General features: G+C 46.3%; 1 protein-coding gene across 1 annotated transcript in view; it reads left to right on the forward strand.

The window, feature by feature from the left end:
* Positions 1-24,001, forward strand: part of LOC144598283 (uncharacterized) — a 209,539-nt gene that overhangs the window by 98,416 nt on the left and 87,122 nt on the right. Inside the window, exon 7 of the mRNA XM_078408248.1 lies at positions 10,291-11,500. Within this exon, the coding sequence (XP_078264374.1) occupies positions 10,291-11,500 (1,210 nt within the window). The remainder of the gene's footprint in view (positions 1-10,290; positions 11,501-24,001) is intronic.

Raw genomic sequence — 24,001 nt, forward strand, 5'->3', positions numbered from 1 at the left:
AAAGGTACTCGGCGTGTGACGTCACAATGGGGCACGTCCGAAAATTAATTGTGCTTCCCTCCGCACTCCCCCAAATAAGATGGCTGCTGGTAGGCCGCCCGGGGTCAGTGGCTCCCTCTCCCCTTTCCTCTTTCCCCTCCTCTCCCCCTTCGCCCGCACCCTGCCCAGGGGGAGACTCCGAGCAGGAGGGAAATGGTCGTCCACCCCGTCCGTTGATCCTTCCCTTCCATCTCCTCGAGCGCCTGCTTCAATCGATGGCGTCGTCGAGTCCCCGCTCCTGGGCCCAGCACCCCACACCATCGCCGGAATACAACCCCCAGCGGGCAACTTCTCTTCCTCCAGCGGCCACTGCAACCGACGGCGTCATCGACGATGGCCACTTCCACCGACAGCCTCGTCGCGAAATGACGGCCGCCTCCTCCCGCTCGGCCATCTTGTGCGCGCTGCCCGCCGGGAGTTGTAGTCCCAGCTCCCGCTGCCGGGCTACCCTCCGGGAGGTGTAGTCCCACTCCCGCAGGGCCCCAATGGGTCCACGGAGGGGAGTGGGCATGGGGGCAGAGTTGCGGTAGGGGGAGGGGAGAGTGGGGTGAATGGGAGTGGGGGGAGTTGGGGGAGAGGTGAGTGCAGGTGGGGGGAGTTGGGGGAGGGGAGTGCGGGTGGGGGGGAGGGGAGAGGGTGTGGGGGGGGAAGGAAGGGAGTGGGGGCTGGGAGGGGGGAGTAGGGGTGAGGAGAGGGGGGTATGGAGTGGGCCAGTGGGAGGAGGGGGGTTGGGTGGGGGGGTGAGGTTGTTAGACCAATTCAGGAGAGGCTTCGTGTTCATGGCTCGTTCTGGCTGCGCCATGGGGCCCAGGTCAGTGACACCCTCTCCCCTTCCCTGTCCGGCGTGCCTCGCCCCAGACCTTCCTCCCATGGTGCAGCGCGGCGGCAGAGGGTCAAACAAGATGACCGTTTGATGCCGAGCTGCAGGAAAGGTTTCGGCTCTGTGGCTCGCTCTGGCTACATTGGGCCGAGGTGAGTGATGCCCCTTCCCTGTACCCCCTCGCCCACCCACCGCCCCAGCCGGCAACTGGTCCATGGATCGTCAGTTGAGGGAGGGTTGCCCGGCCTGCAGGAGCGGTTTGCACCCAACGGAGGTTGCCTCGCCTGCAGGAAAGATCTGGACCCAATGGGTTCACGCCCGTCTAGTATATATATCTATATACTAAAACTCTCGTTTGTTATCTTGTTTGTGACTGAACTTCAGCCAAAATGGTACACGATAGCACAACAATTTTAGGCCCACCTTACTCACCATTGTCCCTTTAGTGATAATGCAAGTAGTTTAATTGAAATCGGTGTTATATTTTCAAAGTTATTCACATTTTAAAGTTTAAAAGGAGGGGACGGGGGAGCAGGGAGAGCGGGGGGGGGGGGGGTTGAGGAGAGAGGGGAGGGGGGGGGGCAGGACAGGGTGCTGCACCAATGCATGAGAGGTTTGGGCCCTCAGAAGGCAGTGGAGGCCAATTCTCTGAATACATTCAAGAGAGAATTAGATAGAGCTCTTAAGGATAGCGGAGTCAGGGGGTATGGGGAGAAGGCAGGAACGGGGTACTGATTGAGAATGATCAGCCATGATCACATTGAATGGCGGTGCTGGCTCGAGGGGCCGAATGGCCTACTCCTGCACCTATTGTGTATCGTCAAAACTCAGATCTTGTGTATGAATATATTTCTATATATCTGTGATTTCGGCAAAACGGTGATCCGGAGCGCCATAATTTGCACCGCCTTAATCACCACGCTGAACGCTGGTGGAAAATGATATTTTCATTTAATTTGGTCGTATATTTTTTAAGTTACAGAGGTTTTAAAGTTAAAACTTTTTTTTTCTAAGCGCTTTATTGAAGGTCTTCAGCGTGTGACGTCACAATGCCCCTGTGAGATGAGCTCGCGCTGCCCCCCCTCCTACTGATTTATTGAAGGTTTTCAGCGTGGAGCTCCTGTGCGTCTGTGCGCACGCGCGGCCTCTCATCACTCGCACCAACGACATGGATGCCGTTAGCGGAGCCGCCCGCCCGCGATCACCGGCTCCCCTCTCCTCTCTCCCCTTGCTTCTCTCCTCTCTCCCACACCCTGGAGACCCTCTCCCCGCTATCGCACGGACCCAGCGCGCTGCCGCCCTATCCGTCTCCAGTAGTCCGGGCTCGGCCACGCCACAGTAACGGCCGCGCTCCGCAGCTCCCTCCTCCTCCCTGCACGATCCGTAAGTGCTTTTCGCCAGGACCACAGGGGGGGGGGCTGGTAGGGAAAGGTGGGTGGGGGAGAGTAACGATGGGGGCGACGAGGAGGGTGGGAGGAGGAGAGAGTGGGGGTGGGAGGAGGCAGAGTGGGACTGGGGAGGGGGACAGCGGGGGTGGGGGGTTGGTGCTGGGGGCAAGAGAGAGTAGGGGAAAGGGGTGTGCTGGGGAAAGGGGGGGGTGGGGGAGAGTAAGAGTGGGGAGAGAGAATGGGGGGGGTCTGAGAATGGGGACTGGGGAGGGGGACAACGGGTGCGGAGGGGGCTTGGTGGTGGGGGAAAGGGGTACTGGGAAAAGGGAGGTCGTGGGGAAAGGGGGGGGTGTGGGGAGAGTAAGAGTGGGGTTGGGGGGGAGGAGAGAATGGGGGGTGTGGGAATGGGCAAACTTTTACTAAAACTTTCATCTTGTATGTTTGTATATTTGATTGTATGGCAGTTTGTTCCTGAAATACAGCCAAAACGGTACATAATAGCGCAACAATTTTAGGCCCACCCTACTTATTATTCTCCTTGCGGCCTCGATTGATCAAGCTTTGTTACATTTTTAAAACAATTAACTTAAACTTTAAGCATGGCGGCAGTGCCAGAGGGTCAAAGGAGATGGCCATCGCCGTCGAGCTGCCGCTGCAGGGGAGGTTTCCACCCAACAGGTACATGCCTCCCTCTGGCCGCTCGGGGTTGTGGTGAGTGGCTCCCTCTCCCCCCTCGTCTGTCCACGGCCCCGGGGGACACTTCCTGGCCGGCAACGGGTCCACAGACCGCAGTTGGGGGAGGGTTGCCGGCTCCACAGGAGAGGTTTGCACCAAACGGGTCCACGCTTGACAAGTAATCTATTAAATGCCACCATGAGTCGTTAATTCCCCTCTGAAATTCAACTGGTTTATTTTTATGAAGCAAAGTTCATGAAGCAAAGAGGGTACAGAGGAGATTTACTAGAATGTTGCCTGGGTTTCAGCACTTAAGCTACAGAGAGAGGTTGAACAGGTTGGGTCTTTATTCTTTGGAGCGTAGAAGGTTGAGGGGGGACTTGATAGAGGTTTTTAACATTTTAAGAGGGACGGACAGAGTTGACATGGGTAGGCTTTTCCCCTTGAGAGTGGGGAAGATTCCAACAAGGGGACATAACTTTAGAATTGAGGGACAAAAGTTTAGGGGTAACATGAGGGGTCATTTCTTTACTCGGAGGGTGGTGGCTGTATGGAATGGGCTTCCGGTGGAAGAGGTGGAGGCAGGCTCGATTTTATTATTTAAGAGTGAATTGGATAGGTATATGGATGAGGGGATTGGAGGGTTATGGTCTGAGAGCAGGTAGATGAGACTAGGTCAGAGAGAGTGGTCGGCGTGGACTGGTAGGGCCGAACGGGCCTGTTTCCGTGCTGTTGTTATATGGTTATAATGACACAGGGGCTGTTGTAATATCCTGCTGGAACCATAACAGCTTAAATGTGTTTCCATCACTACTGGTAAACTGATGGGGTGAATGGAAGAATTGAATTTTTACTGCTTTTGACAATAATGCACAGGAACATTTCTGCAGTAAAAAGGGAGCTGCAAGGAACTGCAGATGCGAGTTTATTATTTTTTTAAAGGACTGCAGTTGTACAGGGCCCTAGTGAGACCGCACCTAGAGTACTGTGTGCAGTTTTGGTCTCCAAATTTGAGGAAGGATAGTCTTGCTATTGAGGGCGTGCAGCTTAGGTTTACTAGGTTAAATCCCGGTATGGCGGGACTATCATATGTTGAAAGACTGGAGCGACTAGGCATGTATACACTGGAATTTAGAAGGATGAGAGGAGATCTTATCGAAACGTATAAGATTATTAAGGGGTTGGACACGTTAGTGGCAGGAAACATGTTCCCAATGTTGGGGGAGTCCAGAACAAGGGGCCACAGTTTAAGAATAAGGGGTAGGCCATTTAGAACTGAGATGAGGAAAAACTTTTTCAGTCAGAGAGTTGTGAATCTGTGGAATTCTCTGCCTCAGAAGGCAGTGGAGGCCAATTCTCTGAATGCATTCAAGAGAGAGCTGGATAGAGCTCTTAAGGATAGCGGAGTCAGGGGGTATGGGGAGAAGGCAGGAACGGGGTACTGATTGAGAATGAGCAGCCATGATCACATTGAATGGCGGTGTTGGCTTGAAGGGCCGAATGGCCTCCTCCTGCACCTATTGTCTATTGACTGATGGAGTAACTCAGCGAGTCTCTGGAGAACATGGAGAGGTGGCATTTCAGATCAGGAGTGTTGTGAGGCTGCTGGGTGTTTCATCTGCATTGGATCAGCATGAATACAAGTCCTCGGCACTGGGCTGATCTGGGTCTGTGATCTTAGTGTGTTCAATAGATTCATCTACTACTGTAATGGAGGTAATCTTGGGGGGGGGGGGGGGGGGGTTGATTCATTTGGATCCTCTGGTTAAAAATGTCTACAAATATTTTAGCCCAATTTGTTGTCTTGGTGTTATTTTGTTTTAATGGAATACAATAACTTTGAGCATTGTGACGTATTAAAATGTTTGGCTTTGCTTATCAGCTCTCATGGGTTATGGGGAGAAGGCAGGAGAATGGAGTTAGGCAGGAGAGATAGATCAGCCATGATTGAATGGCAGAGTAGATGGGCCGAATGGCCTAATTCTTCTATCAATTATGACCTTATGACTATAACCTCATCTTTTAAGCTAATTTCGTTTAGTTCATTATTGTCACGTATTATTGTCACGTATTATTGTAACATTCCGAGATGCAGAGAAAAACGTATTCATAAAACGTAAGAGGGACAGAGACTCATCACGTTCCGGCATCACCTGAGAAGTCTGAAGGAGATATGCAATTTTTTCCAATCTCACATTAAGGCCTGGTGTCCTGCTAGCACTGGATCAGTGGACTGGACCAGTGCAGTAATGTCGGCTCTTTCCATCGCCCCTCTATTCATCAGCAGCGGCTTTGTTCACCCGTCCCCTAGACCACCCCCCTGCAGCCACCTGTGACAACACCACTGCAAATGTGGTGTCTGTCTCAAGATGCCGTCCGTCCACCACTGTGCAGTGAAGTCGCCATGCCCCGCTTCTCAAACTGAACATGGAACTCCAGGGAGCTGTCCCAGAGTGGGGGAGTTGCGTTTGTGCACCGCTCACAGCCACTGACTTTACTCTCCATCTTGCCCCATCATCATCTTGAATCAAGACTCCAGTCTATCTCCCCCTCCTTCCTGCCTAATTGTTAGTTGGTTCAGCCATTTTAGTTTTGGGCATAAACTGATTAATGAAAGGAAAAAAGCAATCTTAGAACTCACTGTCGTTTGACTAAAATGACAAGAAGCAGCAAACGTATAACCAAAATTGCATCGATCTTGCGTTCTAATTTGTGATCTGTTTTTAGGATTAAATATGTAATTTGCTTTAGAACAAATTGAAAGATGATTAATTTACCTGAAAATGCAGGTGTATTTAAGTTGCGAGTGGCTCTATATGTAATTGACTGTGGCCATGAATGTTATCATTAATTGCTGGTGTATCGTTGATTGAGTGCCACAGACAGAATGTATGAGGATTTGGCAAGTGCCAGTTTGGTGGAAGCAAACGGTCAATACCATTGAAAGAGAATAGGATGGCCAGAGTTGCAGGAAAGTGGAAGAATGCATCCAATGGGATTTTTTCTGAAATTAGCGTATCGTTGAGGAACCAAACAAATTTCTCTGCCAAAATTGTGATCTCTCTTGCAAAACATAAACGACTCCAGAATTTTAATCAACTAAAAATTTACGCTCCATCAATCACTAAAATGAACATGTTCTGTATTTGAATTTGCATTGCCGTGTATATCTTGAGTAATTTTAATTTAAATAATGTTGTGGGCTTCTGTGTTTCACATTTGTTACCCAGTGCCCGGCTTTATGGCCCCATATATGTTGAGGGCGAGAACTGGAATACAGTGGAGACAGTGCAGTCTAATCATCAACTCCACTGTTTGAGATATACGGTTCTAATTAATTCAATGTACCATTTCTGATTGCCAGTTGTTATTCACCCATATTTAAAGGCAGATGAGTCTAATCGGGAGCAATTTAAAGGGAATGGGAAGCAGACTGGTACTGCAGGCAGTCAGTGTTGTGTATGATTTGGGACAAACAAACGTGGGTCCAGACAAGTGAATTTTCCATGGATTTTCGCGTTTTTTTTAATCCATTTTTGCATGATTTCTGAGTTTTTCCCTTTGCCAAAATCACGTTTACCAACGGAGAAATCGGATCGGAAATAAAAGAAAAGAAATGATGTATAAACTTGTAATGAACACTAGGGTTCCGCTAGAGGTCTCTAGGGGTTCCGCAAGAAATCCCTCGCGCCCTGGAAGTCTCCCTGAAAATGTGGTGCCTAGGCTGGACAAGGATGCCGATCTCGACCTCATCGGGACTTCCACGGATGATCGGTGGATTGAATTTGCAACCTGCGGCCGGGGCTCTGGAACTCCAGCCCAGCTGGAGCCAGCACATCTATCCCCATAGCCGACTTCCTTGGCCAGCAGAAAAGCCAATTACACATTTTTTGGCTGATTATCAATTAATGTGCAAATTTACTTAAATGTTATTAGTATAACATATTCACATTATTTTGTAATGACCGTTTTTACTTTGAAATGCAGTAAAAGAGGCTTGAAACTGCGAATTTTAGGTGTAAATGTTCAAGTACTCTGCTCTTTTCCTCTTTTTTTACCTCCCTCACATGCCTGACTTGTGTCAGGCATTCAATGTGATCAGTGCTGGCTCGAAGGGCCGAATGGCCTACTCCTGCACCTATTGTCTATTGTGTCATTCTGCTGTGCTCAAACCAACTGCACATATGTGTCTTCCAACGGTTTGTAACAATTGCTAACAGAGAAATAGGTCTAACCTCAGAGGACATGGTGTTCAAATGAGGGCTGGTGATCAAGTTGCAAATGAGAATTTCTTTACTTGGATTGTGAATCACTTGAATTCTCTGCCCATGAGAGTTGTGGATGTTCACTTGATATGTTCAAAGCCAGGTCTGAATTGTTGGGGAATGGTGGGAATGTTGCGTAGTGGATGGTTTACATTTATTAGTCGTGTACAGAGCTACAGTGAAAAGCTTTGTTTTGCGTGCTTTCTAATCAAATTAGATAATACTGTTTTCTAAATACAATCAAGTCAAACTCAGTACAATAGGTAGATCAAAGGGGAAGGTGCAGAATGTAGTTCTCAGCATTGTAGTGCAGTTTCACAGAGGGTCCAATATCTGCAATTGGGTAGAGGTGAATCGGACAGAACCCTAGCTTAGGAAGGCCTGGTATACACGGATGAGCCAAAACATTATGACCACCTGGCTAATATGCTGTTGGTCCTCCGTGTGCTGCCAAAACAGCGCCGACCCACCGAGGCATGGACTCTATGAGACCCCTGAAGGTATCTGGCACCAAAACATTAGCAGCAGATTCTTCAAGTCCTGTAGGTTGCGAGGTGGAGCTGCCGTGGATCGGACTTGTCGATCCAGCACATCCCACAGATGCTCAATCGGATTGAGATCTGGAGAATTTGGAGGCCAGGGCAACACCGTGAACACTTCATCATGTTCCTCAAATCATTCCCGAACAACGTGTGCAGTGTGGCAGGGCGCATTATCCTGCTGAAAGAGACCGCTGCCATCAGGGAATACCATTGCCATGAAGGGGTGTACCTGGTCTGCAATGATGTTTAGGTAGGTGACGTGTCAAATTGATGTCCACATGAATGGCCGGACCCAGGGTTTCCCAGCCGAACATTGCCCAGAGCATCACACTCCCTCCACCGGCTTGTCGTCTTCCCACAGTGCATCCTGGTGCCATCACTTCCCCAGATAAAAGGCGCACACATACACGGCCATCCACGTGATCTAAAAGAAAACGGGACTCATCGGACCAGGCGTCCTCCTTCCACTGCTTCAAGATCCAATTCCGACGCTCGCGTGCCCAATGTAAGCGCTTTCGACGGTGGACAGGGGTCATCATGGGCGCTCTGACCGATCTGCGGCTACACAGCAGGGTGCGATGCACTGTGTATTGTGACACATTCCTCCCGTGACCACCATTAAAATCTTCTGTGACTTGTGCAACAGTCGACCTTCTGTTGGTTCGGACCAGACGGGGTAGTCTTTGTTGCCCTCACGCATCGATGAGCCTTGGGCGCCCAACACCCTGTCTGTCGACGGTTTGTGGTTTGTCCCTCCTTGGACCATTGTCGGTAGGTATTCACCACTGTTGACCGGGAGCACCCCACAAGCCTTGCTGTTTCAGAGATGCTCTGACCCAGTCGTCTGGCCATAACAATTTTGCCCTTGTCAAAATCGCTCAGGTCTTTACTCCTGCCCATTTCTCCTGCATTCAACACATCAACTTCAAGAACTGACTGTTCACTTACTGCCTAATTTATCCCACCCCTTGTAACAAGATAATCAATGTTATTCACCTCGCCTGTTAGTAGTCATAATGTTTTGGCTCTTCGGTGTAGATCCTCCATTGTGGAGCAGGCCTGAAGGTTGTAGGGATGGCGGGGGCATATTTTCGTAACTGTCCTTTTTTTCCATCTCCTCTCTCCACCGACTGGCAGCCGAGGTTGTTAACCCCAGATGTGCTGAGAGTTGTGTCATGTTCATAAGTCATTGGAGCAGAATTAGGCCATTCTGCCCATGTCAGCACTCCTGTCACAATTCAGGCAAATCAAAAATGAAAGGATTGAACTGAGTTTTTTCTGATCTGTGTAGTTTGGCCATCCGCTGGTGATTAACCAGAAAAGAACACGCTCACAGGGGCAAAAGGCAGTGCAGATGTTGGAATCTCGAGGAGAACATTGGAGGAACTCGGTGGATTGGGCAGCATCTGTGGAGGGAATAAATGGATGACGTTTGGGACGAGTCCCTTCTACAAACATGCTTACATTTCTACATGTTTATGTGCCTTCAACAATGCTTTGTATGAACATTGTTAAAAAAATCCTAAACTATTGCTTGTAATGGGAAAGATTTAAGGGAAAATTGTGAATTTTAAGATGCACATGACAGGTCTTTCAAATGTTTTTTCAAGAACGAAGAAACAAATAAAGGGTGGTCAATGTGATCTCACAGCAGCAAATACTGGCTGGAAAGGGTTGAATTGGTTCAATATGGGGATTGGTAAATGGTGCTTGGGATCTGATCGTTCAGCTGCCTCCTTGGTTGAATATTTGTGAAGGACAACCGCACAGTGAATGCAGTACTGTGTGGAGTGCCACCAACATTATGTGCTCTGTTGCTGGAGCAGGGGATGGAGCGACAGTTTGCTGTATTAAAGCATGTGTCATCAGCTGAGCCAGGCTGATATTTACAGTTATACTGAAGGCACATAAGGTAAACTAAAAGAACACAACAACATGCTGTTATCTGTTGGATAGAATAACCAACATTTAGAGAATGAGTTTTGTAACATAAATCTTTGCAAGTATCCTTTCCCTCACACCTCTAATTGTAAACATCCTTCATGTGCAATGCCTCACTCCCACAGCCTTCTGTCAGATGTGACTCCAAGAAGTCCTTTGTCAGGAGTTCTTCCCTCATGAGCTGTTGATCAACAACGCCGATCCTGTGTAACAGATACATAGAAACATCAAAAAATTGGTGCAGGAGCAGGAAAGAGGTCCAGAAATAACTAACCTGGAGGTCTCAATGTAACTTGACCGTGATCATGCCTTTGAATTTTTAACTAGCTGTTTGGAATGTACCACCTACAACGCTGCATCTAGTATTATCTTATGTACTGTCGACTGCGTGTGGGGTCTGAGTGCTTCACAAAATTTCCATTGTCCATTTTGTTTGGGCATTCACATATTTCATCACGTTGTGGATGTCCTGATTTAACTGTCTTTGTTTATTTTATAACTTTCAAAAATAGCTTATTGAAAGCTGTCAAGCATAAATATGTTGATCACTGGCTTTAAAACCCTTTGCTGCGGATATTTCCTGAAACGTAAAAATCTAATGTTTGTGTTTTAACTTTCAGCTTTGCGTTATTCTTGGAAAATTGTGCTCCAGCAGTGAATTCATTGAACCTCAGCATTGCCAATCCGCTTCTGTTAGGCTCGGCAAATTTGCAGCTCGCCCAATTAAAAGCCCAGCTGGCCCTACAGCAGCTGAATTCTGTCGCCACCACAACTGTATCGAACACAGCTCTGGCATCTCTGAACCAAGCTCTTGTGAAGATCAACATGTCCATGTTTAATGCCAGAGGGGCTTTTGGCCAGAATCAGGGCCCTCCCAATCAGTTTGGGCAAAGCCAGGGCCCGCCCAATCAGTTTGGGCAAAGCCAGGCCCCGCCCATTCAGTTTGGGTCAAGTCAAGGCCCACCCAACCAGTTTGGGCAGAATCAAGGTCCACCTCCCCAGTACCAGAGTCAACCACCGCCTACCCAGTTTGGTATGAATACTCCAGTACCCTACATGGCAGCAGGAGGTGGAGGAGCAGCAGGAAGAGGAAGGGGAATGGGAATGGGAAATCCAGCTGCATCAACAGGCAACTTTGGTGGAATGAACATGGGAATAATGAATCAATCTGGGAATAATGTAGGCTTAGGTCAATGGTCCTCCTACCAGAGTCCTTCATCTGGAGGTTATCGGCCTGGATATGGGAATACTACGGCACCTTCAACTCAAAGTGGAGAGCAGAGCTCTGCAGTCCAGCTTTTTCAAGACACGATGAAGGCTTCCAATATCCTAGCAAACTTTGGCCTGTCCAATGAGGACCTGGAAGAGCTAAGTCGTTACCCCGACGATAAGCTTACTCCAGAAAACATGCCGTACATTTTAAGAGAAATCAGAATGCGGAAGATGAATAAGCAGCAACCATCAAGCAGTTACGATCAACCGTACAAGCTGCAAGACAAAGACTACAGACGGGAAGTGCAGAGCAGTGTGGTCGATTACGGGCACGGTCAACAGTACGACTATCGGGATAGACCCATGGAGAGTCAGAGCATGCAATACAGTCGCGAGACACTGAGAGAAGGCACCTGGAGTGAAGATTACAAGCGTCCGTCTCAGAGTTATCCGATGGAGTCTTCGCGAGACGAGAGTACTCACGGAATCAAGCGGACAGTTCTGATGGTGAAGAAGGGATTGCCAAAACCCAAGCTGATGAATGATTACTATGGCGTCCCGGCACTGAGGTTTCCCCACGTGTGCAGTTTGTGTAACGTAGAATGTAGACAAATGAGGGTGAGTGTTCCTTACAGAGTTCACCTTTTCTTATAATTTGCTTCCTAACAGGCATAGTGATTGTGGGCCTCAACCTTCTGTAGTATGCCTGTAAAGTTACGGTGGACTGGATAGCAGTCTGACAGTTGGTTACGTTGGTACTTGCTGCTTGGCTGGCATGCATTTGGCTAAAGATCTCCGCTTTGTGGAGAAGAATTTAAAGCCATCATATTATTAAGAGCCTTCCAATATTAATTAGCCTAAATAAATACTTCAGTCTCTCATTATTTGTAATTAAACCAACATAGATAGCTGAGGGAAATTGCCCAGTCAATCTTTGTGGGATCCTGTTAGATCTACCACCAGTTTGGTGTCTCATGGTTGTATGAAATTGTGCTGAGGTGCATTATCCTTCATGCTGGACGATAGGGCAATAATCAAATACAGGACGTGGCGGTGGGAGGCTGGGAGCAGTTGGTGCAGGGGGTGCTCAGGCATGGGAACCCTAATTTTATCACAGATGTTCTTCACAGTAGAGAGACTGCAAATAGATTGTTGAAATGTATGGAAGGCCTATAGACCATGAGATCTGTATGCTTAGTATAGATATATATTGTGGCCATGCAGTTTCTCGCTAGGTTTAGTTAGTAATGTCCCAAAAACAGTAATAACTTTAACCAGGTGGACTTTCTTAATTCAAGAACAAACTCATACAAGTTTCCGTGCAAACTACTGAATTGTATTACATTGTGTTGGGCTCTTATCCATAAGGTTGCAATGAATGTTTGGTGGGCAGACAAAATGTACAACTATCTCACAGCATGTGTTCATAGTCTCAGTTGTGATTTTATCTATACAAGCAAGGCCTGTTAGACTGCAACAGATTTTCAGATTTGCACCTTGTTATTTTGATTGATTTGAATTATTATAATCACTTTTGTGATTAATTGTGATCAATCCACTGTCACCTGATTACTAGGTAAGTGCATTGATTTGTGCGTTATACTGAACATTGAATCAATATATAGACTCCCGGCCCTTTTTTGGTGTCTTCATGTATCACTATGACAAGCCTGGGTTGTCCACATGGGAGAATCTTTTACCTGTAGTTGATTATTATTACTGCTTACTTCTTGCTTCATTTATCTCAGTATTGTTTTCAAAATGCATAGCTTCCCCAATGTGTGGAATTATTGAATACAGTATCTCAATCCTGTTCTTATCTAAGGATTTAGAGAATATCTTGCATTGACTCAACCACTTTATACTTGCTACTTTTTGTTTTAAATTCGCATGGTTAGGATGTGGTCAAATGTCATCAAAATATACAAAATATACAAATCATGGAGATAATTTTGGAATCGGTAGGTATTCTAAGTCTCAAGTTTGTTTCATAGGAAAAATAATACAGGAATATGGATAGACATGGTTAAATATTTTCAATAGTCACTTACTCAGTGGAGGGCATCTGAGGGTTACAGGAGAGTATCGTTATTATTATAATCCTTATGTGCTACCTACATCAACAATTGCAGTTCTTAAGTAGCAACAGCCAATTCCTGAATCCCTCGTGCTGACGAGGATCTGAAACTGCCCCTGCCTTTGTTGGGCGAGATTAGTTGTGATGTACAAACAAGATTGGTTGTGATGAATTTCGTACTAGTTTAACCATTGGATGAACTAGGCATCAGACTTCGAGGTCCATAGTTCTAGAACAGAATGGTGTTTAATCGGAAAACCATTTTGGACAATTGACCTCAACTGCAATGCCTTGGTGTTAGGGAGGTATGAGTCTTTTATGTGACTTCTGAGACGTACAGGATCATTTAGCATGAAATCAGGTCCTTTGGTTCATGAGTCTGAACTGATCATCAAACATCCATTTTATTCTCCCCTTGTTCCCAACATCTTTCTTGCCACTGATTCTCTCCCTCATTTGCACACTGGGGACAGATTACAGTGGCCAATTTGCCTTCCAATTGAAACACCTGATGGAATGTGGTAGAAAACTAGGGAAAACATGGAGTGAACGCAAACTCCATATTATTATTAATTTTATTTAAATTTTAACAAAACACATACATGTTACAGCTCATCGTACCCAATGATACCTACTCCATATTGAAGTCTGTATTGAACCCGGGTCACAGGAGCTGTGAGGCTACTGTTCTGCGACCTGTGCCAGACATGATTTTTTGTGGCTGAATTTTTTGGCTTGAGTTATCCAACTCGTCATCCCTTGAATTTTGACTCGACTGCATGGAATGCCAATTCTCCACTGCCATGTGCCATATACATGTGCTTGTGTGTGATGCTTTGCTTGCTATCAGAATCAAAAATGTGTCTATGTTTAGATTTGATTGCAATATTTCAGTTGCTGATCAGGTTCAGATTTATAAAATGCTGAAATTCTTCCTGTTGTACAAGATCCAGCATTAAAGAATGGAATATTCAGCTCCATCTCATACTCATTGCTAGTTTAGAAAGTGTATATACTACTAAATGAACGTGACTTGCTACAAATCCAGGAGAAGAAATCGCCCTGCTTGCAGATTAAATTGGAACCAAAATCTGAACTGGACTATCAACGTAAACGCCCTGACTACAGGACAATTGACTACAGGAGTAGGTCAGACTGCATGCCCCTGCAGCAAGTGGATCAACTCGTGCCACCGAGAAGCTTTTCCACCATCCACAAGGCATTTGTCAGGAACATAATGGAATATTTTCCACTTTCCTGGATGAGTGAGGCTCCCATAACACTCAAGAAGCCATCTGCAATGCAGCAACTTGTTTAATTAGTTCTTCGACCCAAATCTTCATTCCCTTTGCAACTGATGCCTAGTGGCTGCAGTGTCCACCACCTACAAAAGGCACTGCAGAAGCTACTCTGGCAGCATCACCTCTACCACCAACAAGCTGTATGGGATGACCAGCATGATAAACTTACCCTATCTGTCAGGGAATTTTCCAAACTTGTGTTGTTGCCTCTTTGGAACCATTTTTTAAAATTAAATAGCCCTTTGGAGCCTTTCACCTACATTATGAATCTGTTTGTTTTTCAATCCTTCGGATTCTATTACAGTCATAGTCATACAGCATTGAAATAGGCCCTTGGGCCCAAGAGGCCCCATGTGCCTGTGTTTAGCCCATATCCGTTTAAAACTACCTTATTTATAAACCTGTCCAAGTGTCTTTTAAATACTGTTATAGTGCCTGGCTCAACGATCTCCTCTGGTATCTCTTTCCATATACCCACTACCCTCTGTGGAAAAAGCTGCCCCTCCGAGTGGAAGTATCAAAGATTAGAGGACATAGCTTTATGGTGAAAGTGGCAAAGTTTAAGATAGCTATGATGGGGAAACTTACCCGGAACGTGCTGCTGGGCGTGGTGACGGAAGCTAATATGATAGTGGTGTTTAAGAGGCTTTTGGATGGGCACATGGATATGGAGGGATAAGAAGCATATGCAGGTAGAAGGGATTCATTTAATTTGGTGTCATATTTAGCCTAGTCATCATGGGTCGAAGGGCTGATCCTATGCTCTGGTGTTTTTTTTAGCTATATTAACAGAATCTGGAGGAAGTTTAAAATATTAATGATCCGTAATTGAAGTCCCAAAGTACTATTTCATGAAAGCTGGCTTCAAAGAAACATCACCACAAGGTTTAGAAATTCGCTGACCGAGAGCACAGGTTATTGATGTAAACATAGCACAAAAAGTAAGGAAATTTGTGTTTGGTAGATTATTTCTTTGTTGTAACAATGCTTCTTGGCAATAAATCTTATACCGTTGGAAAGCCTGTTTATTTCCCTTTTAAATGGTGCCACATTTGTAAGGAACATGCATTTGTGGGATGAGCAGCAGAGCTGAGTATGTAGGTTGCGCCCATGAAAAATCTGCCAAATCTTCTCTGCCAATGCCAAACAGCTTATTCTGCCATTGACTCTTGTTCGGTGTTGTTTGGTGGATTGGATGATTGAAGTCTGAAGAAACAAGACATATTGGCAATTTAACAATTTATTCATTTAATAAACAGGAGCCTCAGTAGCGTGTGGAAGAACCATACACAGCCACAACAGCCTGGCACCTCCTCCTCATGCTGGTCACCAGCCTGGTCACACACTGTTTGTTGTAGGATGGCATCCCATTCTTCAACCAGCATTTGTCGCAAGTCAGCCAACGTGGTTGTGTTGGTCACTCTGGCACGAACAGCACGCCCAAGCTGATCCCACAAGTGTTCAATGGGGTTGAGGTCAGGACTGCTGGCAGGCCATTCCATCCTCTCCACTCCCAAATTCTGGAGGTAGTCTCTGAGAAACCCTGCTCTGTGGGGGCGAGCATTGTCATCTTGGAGGATAGAGTTCGGTCCCAGACTGTGGAGATATGGGATTGCCACTGGTTGCAGAATCTCATCTCGATATCTCTCTGCATTGAGATTGCCTCCAATGATGACAAGCCTCGTTTTTCCAGTGAGGGAGATGCCGCCCCACACCATCACACTGCCTCCACCAAAAGATGTTACTCTATCGGTGCAGCAATCAGCATAGCGTTCTCCGCGTCTTCTCCACACTTTGACCCTATGATCCAACTGCCGTAGGCAGAATCTGGACTCATCGCTGAACATAACGTTCCTCCACATGTTCAGGTTCCAGTGCACGTGTTGCCGACACCAGCGCAAACGGGCCTGACGGTGAAGGGCAGTCATGGCAGGCCTCCTGGCAGCCCTATCAGACCGGAGATCGGCTGCGTGCAGTCTGTTCCGAATTGTCTGGGCAGAGAGCCATCGGCCATATCGTCCTGCAAACCTTGACTGCAAATCTGTAAAAGACAGCCTACGGTTCCTAAGTGCTGACAGGGTGAGGAAACGATCTTCTTCGGGTGTCGTCTTCTTGGGACGCCCACTTCGCGGCCTGTCTCTGACATCCCCCGTTATATGGAACTTGGCCTTCACTTTGGAGATGGTACTAGGGCTCACTCCAAATAATGCCACAACTTGGTTTTGCGGAACACCAGCTTGAAGTTGCCCTATCGCACGGGCCCTATCCGGATCAGTCAAACGTGGCAGTGCTACTGACCACTGTAGCAGGGCCCATGCTCACAGATGCTGCCAATCAGGCACCTGATTGTCAGCACCTGGGGGTACCAGAAGCTCAAAACAAGAGTCAATAGCAACAGCAGAATAAGCTGTTGGCATTGGCAGAGAAGATTTGGCAAATTTTTCATGGGCGCAACCCATATACTCAGCTCTGCTGCTCATCCCACAAATGCATGTTCCTTACAAATGTGGCACCATTTAAAAGGGAAATAAACAGGCTTTCCAACGGTATACGATTTATTGCCAAGAAGCATTGTTACAACAAAGAAATAATCTACCAAACACAAATTTCCTTACTTTTTGTGCTATGTTTTTAGAATACATCACTGTTTTTTGCCCTGTCCTGATGCTTATCTTGCCTGGCTTTCTTTGCTCAAGTATGGTCTCATGTCCCTCTTTTGGCTATCTGATGCTGAATCTGCTGTCAGAGATTCAGACCTTCCACCCAACATCATCATATCCTGCATCGCAGGGAAGAAGAACCCCCCAAGATGTTCACACTGGTGTTTGGTTGAGAGAGAGTTTTCAACTTTTATTTTGGACTCTATGAAATCTCTTCTTATCAGCTGAACACAGGAAAGCTGGCTGCCAGCTACCAGTTTCTCTCAAGGGATGGATTAGTAGCCACGGTGTAGCATTGCTTAGAGAAAATAGAAAAGCAGGGCATGGAGTGCACTCTGTGACTGTGAGGGGGTCTGGTGTCTATCGCTAAGTGCTATTGAGCCAGATTGGATGACAATCAACACGTGGAAAATCTGATTGACCTTGTTTGCGATATCTACCTATTACAGACACATCTGTCGTTGCCATCATTGATAAGAATTACTTTTTAAAATCTTAGAATTAAATTTAGAGCTTGCAGATAGAAAGCTTGTCACTCTACTTCGGTCCAAGTGACAATAAACTAAATTGGAACTGGACTGCTGCTTGGCGCTCGATTCTTGTAGGATGAGTGGACAGCTGGCCAAGACACCTGTTTATTGCCCATCTGTAATGGCCCCATGCTGAGTGAGCAGGACAATTAACAGGGCGATAAAGAGTCAACTATCACACAGTCTGGGTTGAATTTAATCCAAAAGATTAAGAAAGCAAGTTTGCTTCCCTAAAGATTTTAATAGACCAGTTTTACAAACGTCATGTAGTTTCATACTGGTATTGTGTTTCTCAAGCTTAGGAGTCCAAGCCCCAGATACTAGTAGATGATGGAACTGCAGATGCCAGTTTAGAAAAGAAGATGCAAAGTGCTGGAATAATTTATCGGGTCAGGCAGCATCTCCGGAGAACATGGATAAGTGACATTTAAGGTTACGGCTCTTCTTTCTGAAGAAGCCTCTCGACCTGATCCATGTTCTTCAGAGATGCTGCCTGACCCGCTAAGTTACTCCAGCTCTTTGTGTTTACGAGTGCAGACCTTGCCTGAATGCATTCAAATTAAACTGCATCAGTGTGCATTATCTGGAGAGCAATGTTCTCGTAACATTCCCAAAAGCAAAACGCATAGTGCTGGAGTAACTTGCATGTCGGGCAGCATCACTGAAGAACATGGAGAGGTGACATTTGGACTTTGGACAAGCATTCACAGATCAAAGCTTTGCTTGATGCTTGACCATGAATGGTAATGCTCAATTAATTAGCTTGTGCGATGAGACTTTTCTAGCAGAGCCCAGCATGTGGGCAGAAGGCAAAGCTATAGCATTTCCAAACAGTAGATCCCATCTCACAAGGCTTCAATACATTTGATTCACTCCATCCGAAGTAAACAAGGGCACTGCATACAACAAAGAATCTTGAATCCTGCTATGGGGAAAGTTAAGATTAAAAACAGAAAATGCTGGGTACAGGTTAGTCCAACACTGGGAGGAAAAGCAAGGTTAATGTTTCAGGTTGAAGATTCACACATTTAGGCAAAGTTCTTGACTTTGAAAACCAGCTGACCTGTTCCAGCTCATAGATAATGTGGAAAATTGTGTGCCATTAAGTTTAGGAGTAGATGGTATGGTAAAGAAGGCAGATGGTATGCTTGCCTTCATTGGTTGAGGCATTGAGTATAAGAGTTATGAAGTCATGATGCAACTTTATAGGACTTTGTTTAGACTGTTTTCTGGTTGTCCTATTTTAGGGAGTATGTGGAGGTTTTGGAGAGGATACAAAGGATGTTTACCAGAATGCTGCCTGGATTGGAGGATATTAGTTACAAGGAGAAGTTAGCCAGATTTTAAATGCCTGAGATTGTGGGGAGACCCGGTAGAAGTGTATAAAATTGAGAGACATGGATAGGGTGGACAGTCAGAACCTCTTTTTCTAGTAAAGAAATAACAAATACTAGAGGGCATAGCTTAAAGACAAGGCAACCTCCAGTTCCTCAGACTCTTCCACCAATGGGAACAGCATCCCAGTCCAAACTCCTCAATGGTTTATACGCTTCTTCCCAATCTTCCCTCAGCCTTCGATTATCAAATAGCAATTATTTTTTGCAGAACATGCATTAAAAGACATTTGGTTAGCTACAGGAAAGAACTGCACATGCCGGGTTAAAGCGAAGGTAGACACAAAATGCTGGAGTAACTCAGCGGGTCATGCAGCATCGCTGGAGAGAAGGTTTGATTTTGCAGTGGAGCAGCAAACTGTAGGTTTGATTTTGCAGTGGAGCAGCAACTGTAGGTTTGATTTTGCAGTGGAGCAAAATCTGGTCTGAAGAAGTGTTTCAACCGTAAACGTCACCCATTCCTTCTCTCCAGAGATGCTGCCTGTCCCGCTGATTTACTCCAGCATTTTGTGTCTACCTTTAGTTAGGTACATGGATAAGAAATGTATATGCAATTTTGAGAGGCATAGATAGAGTAGACAGTCAGAGCTTTTTTTCCCCAGGTTGGAAATATCAAAGACTAGAGGGCATAGCTTTAGGGTGAGAGAGGCAAAGTTTAAAGGAGATGTGAGGAGCAAGCTTTTTTTATACAGAGGTAGCGGGTGCCCGGAACGTGCTGCCGGGGTGGTGGTAGAGGCAGATACGATAGTGGTATTGAAGAGAATTTTGGATAGGCACATTGATATGCATGGAATGGAGGCATATCAGCCATGATCATATTGAATGGCGGTGCAGGCTCGAAGGGCCGAATGGCCTACTCCTGCACCTATTTTCTATGTTTCTATATAGATTATGTGCAGGCAGCTAAGAGTTGGTCTTGCCATCATGTTTGGCATGGACATTATGGGGAGATGGGCCTGTTCCTGTGCTGTACTTTGTTCCAATTTGTACACCCGTTTGGATGTTTGAGGACACTAGGAAGCACCCACACAGTTACAGTGAGGGTGTACAAACTCCACACACATGGTACTCAAAGTCAGGCTTGAACCCAGGTCACAGGAGTTGTGAGGCAGCAGCTGTGTGAGCTGCATATGATGCTATGGGCTTTCTGTTCCTGTGCTGTGCTGCTCTATGTCTATGTTCTAAGTGAAGTTTGTCGATGAGGGCGGTTCACCGATAATCTGGCCAATAAAGCTGATTACAGCTCCATTAAGATCACGTGGAGAGGGTTGTCTGACTTGGACTTCAACCATGTTATCATGCAACCGTGGTAAAGCTGGAGCGAGCTGACGAGAAAGAAACTCCATGGGGGAATCACACCTTGCAGAATGGAAGATGGTTCTGATGCTGAAGGGTAATTATCAGACCCAGAACATTTTTGCATAGCAGGTCTGGGGCTCATCCACCCTCAGCTTCCAGTGAAGCCTTCCATTGTAACGTCCGCATTGGATCTCCTCAAGTTATTCCACTTTATCTTTATGTGGCAACGCTTGGACATCTTTCAAAGCTGCTACAAGGGAAATGAAGATAATGCCATAAAATGTGTGGAGTGTCCACCTCCAGGAAGAGGGAATTTCAACAATATTATTGCTCTCTCAGACACTTGGAGGAACAAGAAACTGAAGATGTTGTAATGAACAAAATACAAACTGCTTACAGAACTTAGCAATTCAGGCAACTTCTGCGGAGGCGTAGGATGCAGGATCTCGACCTGTCCCTCAGCCTCAGCAATTTGTTGAGTTCCTCCAACAGTTTGGATTTTTTTTGCTCTCAGAAATTTCAATTGTATCAGCACATTCTTACATGTGCAAAGCAAAGGCCACACTCATTCCTTATTTATAAGGCACAGGTGAGGAGGGATATAAAATACTCCATAAATGCAGCTCCAACAATTCTCAAGAAGCTGCAGAATATTTTAGAACAAAATAGCAACCTGATTGACACTCTTTCACCAATTGAATCATTTACTTCCCCTTGTTACCTGCACACTCTGCAATGGGAGCCACTCACAACATATTCTCCAGCAAATCACACGTCAAGTCAAGTTTATTTGTCACACACACATACAAGATGAGCAGTGAAATGAAAGGTCACCCACAGTCAAGCAATAGAGCAATAAAAATAAGCAATTTCACACACAATCACAACCAACACAAAACAAAAAAAAAGAAACCTCCATCACAGTGAATCTCCTCCAGTCACCTCCTCACTGTGATGGAAGGCCAGAATGGCTTTACTCTTCCCCTGCCGTCTTCTCCCGCGGTCAGGCTGTTGACGTTGCCACGGTCCGCAGCGGGCCGACCCAAGCCCCGCGATTCGGGGCAGGCGAAGACGCCGCCGCTGCACGTCGGGGCGGGCGGGGTTCCCAACATTAAAGCCCCCGCCGGGTAGAGAAAATCCCGCGGCCTATTTCAGGCCGCGCCGAACGGTGAAAGGTCCGCGGCGGGCCGACCCAAGCCCCGCGATTTGGGGCAGGCGAAGACGCTACGGCTGCCAGAGCTCCCGATGTCGGCCCTCACCCAGAGCAGGGCCTACGAGCTTCCGATATCCCCGCGGCCGGAGCCTCGGAAGGCGAGTCGCAGCCGCCCCCGCAGCGCCGCCACAGCCTCCGAAGGCAGCCAGCTCCGCAGATGGTAAGTCCGGTCCGTGGGCTCTGCGAACCAGAGCCCAGGTGGTCCCAGGTGGAGGCCGCCAGCTCCAGGTGTTTGGCCGATGGTAGGCCGCAGCGGGAACGGACACACCACCCAGAAAAAAAGGTCGGGTCTCCGTTCGGAAGAGACAATTTTGCAATTCCTCCCCCCCCCCCCCCACCCACACATAACGCACAACCTCAAAAAGACACTACATCATATCTAAACACTACAATTAAGATAAAAAACAACAAAAAACACAAACGACAAACGGACTGCAGGCGAACCGCAACTGGCAACACCTCTCTAGCTTGTATTCTGTCACCTGGAAGAACCTCAGCCCCCAATGAGATGCTACCTGCACAATCCCTTTCCAAGTCGCATGTCATCCTTCCTTTGAAATAGACTGATTTAAAATATAAACATGTTTTGCTTGGCCAGAAGCTTAAAATGTTGTAGTTTGATCAAGAATCTCAACCAGTTATGTCAACGTGTTCTCCAGAGATGCTGCCTGACCTCCTGAATTACTCTAGCACTACGTGATCTTTTGTGAACTTTATGAAGGGAGGTTAATAGAGTAGCATCTGCATTCAGTGAATATCCAAGACCAAGAAAAGCAACAACTTTGGGATCTGAATAAACAATTCCCATGTTCTCAATTATTTAAATTGACTAGGATTACCAATCGATCTTTGTTGAAGTCAGCATCCCATTGTTGTACCAGAGCCTGCTTTCCTATGGGACCTTGGAACCAGTAGCCAAAGAAGATCCTCCAACAATCATCATATATGGCTTCAACTTTGATGTTGAGGTGAAAACCTTGTTTGACACCCTGTGCTATAATTAATTTCTCGTCTTTCTATGTACCATAAAAATCCATTCTGAGACCAGTTGTCTCTATTACCTAATGAAAGTTGGTATCCAGACAGGGATACCGGCTATTGCTGATAGCACTGTCTAGAGGCGTTAACCTGTACCCTGCTCGTTTAGTTTAGAAATATGGTGTTGAAGCGGGTCCTTCGGCCTGCCGACCAGCAATCACCCATACACTAGTTCTATCCTACACACTAGGGACAATTTACAGAAGCCTATAAACCTGCACGTCTGGAATGTGAGAGGAAACCGGAGCACCTGGAGAAAACCCACGAGGTCACAGGGAGAATGTACAAACTCCGTACAGACAGCACTCGTAGTCGGGCTCAAACCCGATTCTCTGGTGCTATAAGGAAGCAATACTACCGCTCTACCACTGTGCTCATCAATGTCGGTTGTGGGTTTCGCCGGGACTACTCGTCTTCAGACTTCTTCGGGGCCTCGTTCCAACCGCAGATCGGAAAGTTGAACTCCAGAGATTGAAGTGACTGACTGCCCTTGGCATCAAGGTAGTATTGATCAAGCGTGGCATCAAGGAACCCTGATAAACCGACATCAATATGCAGTAATGAGAAAAAATTCCAGTGGTTGGAGCAGTACCTCACGCAAAGGTGCTTGTAGTTGTTGGAGGCCAATCAACCAAGCCCCAGGATATTACAGTTACAGTTCCTTGGCATGGAATCCTGGGCTCAACCATTTTCAACTGATCTGTCAGTCGCCTTCCTGTAAGATTGAAGAGGGCATGTTCACTTATGATTGCACTAATTTCAATTGCATATTACCAAAATAAGCATCCGGTGCCTGCATGTACCAAGATCTAGACAACATTTGAGCAAGTGACGGATAACGTTAACCACAGAAGCTGCCTAACCGTGAACGTCTATCGACATGAAAATCTAAACTCCCTGCCTGAGTCGGTGGATGAAGCTGGGTCAGTAACAACATTAGGAAGTGTTGACCTGAACACTTGAATCACATAGGCATCAAAGGCTAAATAATGGGATTAATATGGAAAGGTGTCCACTGGATACTGTAGGTGAATTGGACCGAATGGCCTGTTTCCAGGCTGTGCAAGAAGGACTGCACCAAATTGAAGGCAGCTACAGGATGGACGAATGCTGGTGTGCCATTAGCACTCGGATCCCAAAAACAAGTAGAAAAGAATGAACGTCTGCAATATTTCTGTAAAAGGAAAAAATATATAAAGCCAATTTGTAACCCAGTGTTATGTTGAAGTCTGCTACGTCCCAGATTATATTTAAATACAAAGATGTGGGGTGGGATTTCCTGCAGACCTGATTGCAACTGAAGTCTCATGCTTTTGTGCTCCTTTAAAGCTGCCACTGTAACTCTAGTTTGCCTCCAAATTTTAACATGACTTTGGGTTAGGACTCGGCTCCGGCTTTCAGCCACCCGAAGGCCTGTGATTACGAGCCATAATAAGAAGAAAGAATAGTGCACGAGAAGATCATCTTTGAGCGGACTGTACAATCGTATAGATTCTAAGCAGTCCTTTCATGTTGAAGAAATTAAACAGGTTAATCAGTGCCAACCACAATAGTGGTCGTTGTGCTTCAAAATCAAAACTATTGCTGTCATCCAAGCAGCTGCTCTA

The sequence above is a fragment of the Rhinoraja longicauda genome, chromosome 1 (assembly GCF_053455715.1).
Source record: "Rhinoraja longicauda isolate Sanriku21f chromosome 1, sRhiLon1.1, whole genome shotgun sequence".
Lineage (NCBI taxonomy): Eukaryota > Metazoa > Chordata > Chondrichthyes > Rajiformes > Arhynchobatidae > Rhinoraja > Rhinoraja longicauda.